Genomic DNA, 7,782 nt, shown 5'->3' with positions numbered 1-7,782 from the left:
CCGGCGTGGAATAGGTCGAGCCGTTGGCGGATTCCCAGGACACAAACTATCATCAGAACGGTTCCAGTTCCCACAGCCCCAAGGGGTGACCTAAGGCATCGCCTTCAGGGTAACAGGGCCCAGCCAGCAGGTAAAGGAAACACGGGCCGTGGTCGATCCATGTACCAGCATCTCAGGGGTCGCCCTCAGGGCCAGCGCGTTATGCGATCACACCAAACAACTGAGCCCCAGCCCCAGCAGCCCCAGCAAGGCCCCTGAAGGCTGGTGGCCTCAGACCCCCTTTTCGGCACAACAGCTGCAATACTGGCGCGCTTGCACCACGGATACCTGGGTGCTCGCCACCATGCAAACCGACTATGCGCTTCAGTTTCACTCGGGACCTCCTCCCTTTCGGGGAGTGTCACAAAGACGGCCGGAGTGGGTGGCGTCAGACCAGAAGCAGGAAATAAACAGACAGAGATGTGTGGTTTGGTGAAGCTGAGCGAATGCGAACAGAAAATAAAAGGTTGGAACACAAAACAGGACACGGCACTTGCGCCAAAATAAATAGACAAACAAAACGAACTAACACTTAACAAACGGTGCACGGAGACAAACAAACACGGTGAGTACAAAAACACTTTACGTTTTATCTTGCTTTTCTTTCTCCTTCTCTCTCTCCCGTTCTCCACTCTCGAACACCCAACCCTGAGTGAATGAAAATGTGTCTATATATACTGTTGTGCTGGGATTCAATTACTAATTAATTATTCACTTGAATCCCAGCACGTGAATTAATTCTGTGCAACCCCGTGCTCACATATTACATTTAACCAGCACGTGAAGTGATTTGTGCCCTCCTCGTGCCTAAATACAAATCTACACTTTTTAAATACACGTGAAACACAGACCCGTTTATATCCCTGTACCAATGACTATACACCAACATTAACACACGCAACATACAACACATAATATGCACACAGGGGCGGGGCACATTGCCACAGGGAGTTATAAACACCTCTGTGACAGACCCCTTGCAAGCCTCGGTACTTCAAGAAGAAGTGGCCGCCTTGCTGCGCAAGCAGGCCATTTGTCGAGTAGACCCCGTCTCCCAGGAGGAGGGGTACTACTCGAGATACTTTCTGGTACCCAAAAGAGATGGAGGGGTTCGCCCCATCTTAGATCTGAGGCTCTTGAACGGGTTTCTGAAAGAAAGGAGGTTCCGAATGCTGACACACCATCACATCCTCCAGTCAGTCCGGCCGGGCGACTGGTTCACAACTGTGGACTTGCGGGACACATACTTTCATATCCCCATTCGTCCAGAGCACAGGAGATACCTGTGGTTTTCCTTTCAAGGAAGCGCGTACGAGTTTGCTGTGCTGCCGTTCGGGCTCTCCCTAGCTCCGCGTACATTTTCAAAGTGCGTAGACGCTGTACAGGCTCCCCTGCGGCTGCAAGGGATCAGGGTTTTAAACTATCTGGACGACTGGTTGATTTGTTCCCAGTCTCGAGATGGAGCTCTAGCCCACACGGCAATTGTGACGGAGCATCTAGTCAGGCTGGGTTTAGCCTTGAACGATGCAAAGAGTCGGCTTGCACCAGTGCAATGCACCATGTATTTGGGGCTCCGGCTGGACTCCAATGCGTGTATACCTGTCGGATGACAGGATAGCAGCTATTCAGGATTGCCTCTCCCTGTTTCGACAGGGATCGAAGGTAACCCTCAGGTTGTGCCAGAAACTGCTGGGTCTGATGGCTGCAGCTACGGTAGCGATCCAGCTGGGTCTGCTTCACATGCGCCTGCTGCAAGCGTGGCTCAATGCGTTTCACCTCAATGCCAGACGCGACAAACACCGCAGGTTGACTGTGTCTCGCACATGCTCGGCGGCCCTACGCTGGTGGAGGGTTCCCTCTCACCTGTGCAAGGGTGTGAAAATGGGAGTAATATTGAATCGCCAAGTGGTGACAACAGATGCCTCCAGCCAGGGCTGGGGAGCAGTCTGGCAGGGCAAGGGAGTCAGTGGATCTTGGCCGGACCGCTGGGCATCCCTGCATGTGAACATCCTGGAATTGTGGGTGGTGTTCCTGGCTCTCCAGCACTTCCTTCCAGTGTTGAGCAGTGCGCATGTGCTGATCCGAACGGACAGCACAACAGTAGTGGCATATATCAACCACCAGGGAGGCCTTCGGTCTCCGTGGTTACATTGCATAGCCTTCAGGCTATTGATATGGGCCCAAGCCAACCTGCTGTCCCTGCGAGCGACGCACATTCCGGGAGTGGTGAACTTAGCAGCGGATCTCCTCTCCAGGAGAGGTCCGCATCCATCAGAGTGGCGTCTCCACCCCCAGACGGTGGAGCGCATTTGGGAACGGTTCAGGAAGGCGCAGGTCGATCTGTTCGCTTCAGCGGAGATGACACATTGCCCCCTGTGGTACACCCTCCATCGCTCAGGGGGTCCACTAGGCGTAGACGTCCTAGCACACGTTTGGCCCAAAGCGTTTTTGTACACTTTTCCTCCTATACCGTTGCTCCCGGCTTTCCTGGAGAAAGTCCGGTCGGACAAAGGGTCAGTTCTTCTAGTGGCCCCAAGGTGGCCCAGGAGGATATGGTTTGCGACCCTGTGCCAGATGCTGGACGGCCAGCCTTGGGAGATCCCGCTTCGCCTGGATCTCCTCACTCAGGCACAGGGCTCCCTTTGGCACCCGAATCCGGGCAGGTTCCAGTTGTGGCCCTGGCCCCTGAAAGGGACCGCTGGCTAGCCCTGGGGCTGTCGGACGCGGTTGTGAGCGCTATGCAGAATGCTAGGGCAGACTCCACTAGGTCAGTTTATACTCGCAAGTGGAAGCGTTTTCAAGCTTGGTGTCTGGCTAGGAGCCATGACCCCGTTGCTTGCCCGATGCCAGTTATATTGCAGTTCCTGCAGGAACTGTTTGATGCTGGAAGGTCCCCTTCCACGCTGAAAGTGTATCTGGCAGCTATATCTGCTTGTCATACCCCCGTAGATTCTAAGTCTCCGGGTGCGCATTTTTTGGCTACGCGCTTTCTTAAAGGCGCACGGAGATTACATCCTCCGAGAAGGACTGTTCTTCCTGAGTGGAGCCTTAACATTGTACTGGAGGCTCTTACAAAGGCCCCATTTGAGCCTTTAGACTCCATAGAACTGAAGTATCTGTCTATGAAGACAGCCTTCCTTTTAGCTAACACCTCTGCTAAACGGGTCAGTGAGCTGCAGGCGCTGTCTGTGCATAGCTCCTGCATGCGTGTGTGGGAGGATGGAAGCATCGTTTCGCTGCGCACCAATCCTGCTTTCCTCCCCAAGGTGATTACAGCTTTTCACATAAACCAAACTGTGGAACTGGAGTCTTTTCACCCGCCTCCGTTTACTTCGCAGGAGGATGAGAAACTAAATTTCCTCTGCCCAGTGTGGGCATTGAGGTTTTATGTACTTAAGACGAAAGCTTTGCGTAAATCGAATCAGCTTTTTGTTTGTTATGGTACACGGACCTTGGGACAGCCCCTCTCTAAGCAGCGTCTGTCACACTGGATTGCGGACACGGTGTCGACTGCATATGGTGGTGCTGGGTTACCCCCACCTGGTAGAGTAGCTGCGCATTCGACAAGAGGGTTAGCTACATCATGGACCCTTTTTAAGGGCGCTTCGATTTCTGAGATTTGTGCTGTGGCTAGCTGGGCTACGCCGCATACTTTCACCAGATTCTACCGCATTAATGTGGTAGATCCTGCTGTGCCATCTGTGGGCACAAGGGTCCTTGAGGGTGTAAGTTCACACCACTAACCTCTAGGTTAGACAGCGCTTGTGCATCCCTCATATGCTGCCGTTCCTTCTCCCTCGCGATGGCTCTGGTATACATTATCCCATACTTAATGTTGGTGGTCGTCTTCGACTTGAAAGGGAACGTTAGGTTACCTACCGTAACCCTCGTTCCCTGAAAGAGAAGACGACCACCAACCATTAGGTCGCTCCGGTCGCCCTCACGGGTTCGGCGGAAAAAGAGGGAGATCTTCCGGTGAGTGACGGTTTTATAGCCTCGGTTGGATCAAGTGCGTCATCACAGGAAGGGGCCTTCGGCAGCTCTGATATAGAGAGCTCAGTATTACCTACCTCAAGGGCAGGGAATATCCCATACTTAATGTTGGTGGTCGTCTTCTCTTTCAGGGAACCAGGGTTATGGTAGGTAACCTAACGTTCATCTACCTGCAACTTCTGATATTAATTTGTATTCATATGCAGGTCAGATGTTATTTGTGTGTTATACATCATTTTTAGACTATAGTCAGTCACTGACTTCTAGATAAGTAGGTTATTTGTCCCTTTTATTGTAGGTCAGGTGTGCACAAATCTCCAGGCTTTATACGTAGATACAGTATGAAGTAATTTCAAATAATAACCCATGTCTAATTGACTGATTAAGACCTGGAAGGAGGTTGAATTGGTTGCAACAGTAGAAAAGCTGGTTGTTGCACATGTCTTCATCTTTATCAGTTTAACACAATAAATTTACAAATATTATGATAAACAAATCACAGAACAAATTTCAGGATATATTTAATAAACATTCTCATATCTATGAGCTGATTTTCACATTAAATCAAGACATAATAAAATCTAGTACACAATATTTTGATTTCAGGACTCATTGAAAACCAGTTTGGGGAACCTCATAGTAAATCTGATGAATTATATACATTATGTACATGTTCTGTGGGACTAAATTGGAAAAAAAGGTAATGCTCCCAATAACCTTCAACAATTGTCATGAGTAGTGGCCTACAGAGAGCAGAGATTAGGTATCCACCAAAAACTGCTTTCTCTCTAAAAGTCATGTATCCTGAGAAATTTGAATCCTGAGAAATTTTTACACTATAAGTGTAATTACAGCCTGAAAGAAAAGAGCACACTGATTGTGCATTTCTGCCAGGTTCCTTTTAACTTGAACTCATTATAAAACAAAGGAATCTACAAGAAGGGAAATCAGCCAAAGCAATGACCTTTTATGGCTCCGGAAAAAGAAGGAATCGGATTACTCCTCTTTCTTCCCTGCTGATGACATAGATGGGTTTTACTAATCTTTAGGGTTTGTCTATGACTTTTTAATGTATTAGCAATTAAATAGTGTAACCTTAAAGTAAATAAAGCACACGCAAAATAAATTCCTTGCATGGTACATCAAGAACAGAAATAGTACCAGTATTTATGTAAAGCATGACTAAGCAGGGCTGTTGAATACCTGAGACAGTGATTACAGACTATGAAGGAAGGCATTTTTTATTCCTTTTCCATTATGCTGTGAAGGTTCCCTGTTGAACAGCATGCTGTAAATCCTAGTCAACAGCAGGGTTTCCCTACAGTGACTCACAGTAATCTCACTACATCAAACCAAAAGAAAGTGCAGCTGTATTCTTGGCAGGAAAATGCTACGTGTGAAGAGTAACAATATCTTGTTTGCAGTATAATAATAATAATAATAATACACTTTATTTTATATAGCGCCCTTAAAAGCAATAGTCTGAGAGCGCTTGACAGAACAAAGATAAATACAACAAAAACAATTACACGTAGAAACAAAAACAGAAACAAGGAAAAGGAATCATAAAAATGCCTTTCTAAAAAAGTATGTTTTTAAGCTAGATTTAAAAACACTCAAAGTTGCTGAATCCCTCATCTCTAATGGTATAGAGTTCCACAGTTTGGGGGCATAGCAACAGAAGGCCCTGTTGCCCATAGAGCGCAGGCGAGCAGAAGGGACACACAACAGTCTAAGATCGGTGGAGCAGAGGTTGCGATTGGGTGTGTAAAAGATTAAAAGATCTGACAAATAAAGCGGAGTCAGCCCATGGAGAGCCTTGTAGGTCAGGAGAAGGATTTTAAAATCCACTTGAAACCTAACAGGCAGCCAATGCAAGGCCTCCAACACAGGTGTAATGTGATCCCTAGAGCGTGACCTAGACAAAATTCTAGCCGCAGAATTTTGAACATATTGCAATTTGCTGAGAATGCTATTAGAGACACCAGTGAGCAGGGTGTTACAATAATCAATCCTAGAGAAAACAAACGCATGAACCAATTTTTCATCTGCAGATACAGAGGTGAAAAAATGAAACCTTGACAGTATTCAACACATGAGGTTCAAAGGTTAACCCAGGATCAAAAATCATGAAGTATTAAAGACATATAGAAGACTGCAGTTTAATCGCACTGGAGCTGCAATTTCAGAACTATAAATTCAGTAACGTTGCAAGAAAACTGGGGATAAGTGACTTGTTGATTCACCCTAAGTTTTGTACAATTTACTTTATTGAGCAGGTAGGAACTGCAAATCAGATGAAGAATATTGTGTAAACATAGCAGAGTTGGTGAACTAATAATACTGATTTAGATATTTGATTTAGAGATATGCATCTAAACACTGATGAATTAAACCCTTTTCACACAGTTACACCCACCCCTGGACTAGACATCTAATGCTTTATGAAGCAACAGAAATGAATGAATGATTCCAGACCTCTACACTAATCCTGCTCACGTATTTCCTGCTTCTTTCTATTTTTAATCATTTTTGCACAATAGCACGGTCACACTGATGGATGGTCTCTGTGTAGGTGGCATTTTTGGCACGCAATGTAACGCTGTTTAGATACAGTAAACACAGAAGCATAATGGAATTCCAACCATTGACAAACATTGCAACCATTCAACATAAAGCAAGTATATTTCTTGTTTTAAAAATATATAGCATTTTGTTTCCTAGTTTTCTGTGATAAAATGATCAGAGACATTTGGGATGTGTTGTCACCTAAACCTCACTAACCCTACAAAATGTTTGTGTAAAAGCAGACTAAATTGAGGAGCTGTGACAAAAACAAAACTTACCCCATTTCCCTATACAGGGTTATATTTTTATCTAAGTGATGAGATGAGTTTCAATTAAGCTTGACATGCTTTCAGCACATACCGGTAATGCTTTTGGTCAGACTGAGAATGGAAGACATATACAGTGTAAATGCCATCTAAGTAAAGTAGTATCAAACACTAGGTGTAAGAAAGCAACAACTATGACAACAGGAAGAATAAACAGAAGATAGCAAAGGGCTTTATACTGTGAAAGATTTATACACAAGCCAGTAAGAGACTAGATGGGGTTATTACTGTAGTTTTATTTTTAGATGCCACATATATCATTCCAGGTGTTTCATAATTCAGTTGATCTTAAACTTGGTTCTGCCAGGTCAAGTGTTTTCATTCATTTCAGTTTTCCAGTTACCAACACTGGTTTCCTTTTTCCAGTTCATTTTTCATTGTTATTACACCTGTACTCTATATCAGTGAGAGATCTTTCCACAGTGTCAGAAAGTTTTAAAAACGGACTATTGGCCAGGCACCACACTTTATTGGGTTGAAAGCAGGTGCCTCCTCTTTATCATGACTTTCCTTTAATTTAAGCACGGTAATCACAGTAATTCCTGAGGTGTGACCTGGGCTTTTGCAGGGATTATGGGCAGTTATGGAAATGATTCATATGTCAATTTAATTCAGCTGCATCATTAAAATTAGAAAGATAAGCAATAGGGACTTCCTGCTCAGTTTATTTCTTTGCAATAGGACAAGAAGCATTCATTTTTTATTCTAGGTTTTTATTCTCGCCTCAACTTGTTTGGGATTGAAAAATGTTTCTATTAGTGTCCGTTGTAAATTCAATTGGTTGCAGCTACACTGAGGAAGGCATTAGCCGAAATGTTTGTTTACTTGACTTCATTTCTTAATAGGGTTTCAAAGT

At 45.2% G+C, this 7,782-nt stretch overlaps 1 protein-coding gene across 1 annotated transcript; it reads left to right on the top strand.

Annotated features, from left to right (window-relative positions):
* Positions 1-1,737: 1,737 nt before the first annotated feature.
* LOC117973223 (uncharacterized) lies at positions 1,738-3,713 on the top strand (the record flags this gene model as incomplete). Its single annotated transcript, XM_034924753.2, has 2 exons — positions 1,738-2,440; positions 2,533-3,713. Coding segments are annotated over exons 1-2 (1,884 nt in total), but the record flags the coding sequence as incomplete, so codon positions are not given.
* Positions 3,714-7,782: the final 4,069 nt, after the last annotated feature.

This window comes from Acipenser ruthenus, chromosome 12 (genome assembly GCF_902713425.1).
Source record: "Acipenser ruthenus chromosome 12, fAciRut3.2 maternal haplotype, whole genome shotgun sequence".
Taxonomy (NCBI): Eukaryota; Metazoa; Chordata; class Actinopteri; order Acipenseriformes; family Acipenseridae; genus Acipenser; species Acipenser ruthenus.
Note: the sequence above shows the minus strand (reverse complement) of the source record. Positions and strands in the feature narration are given on the sequence as shown.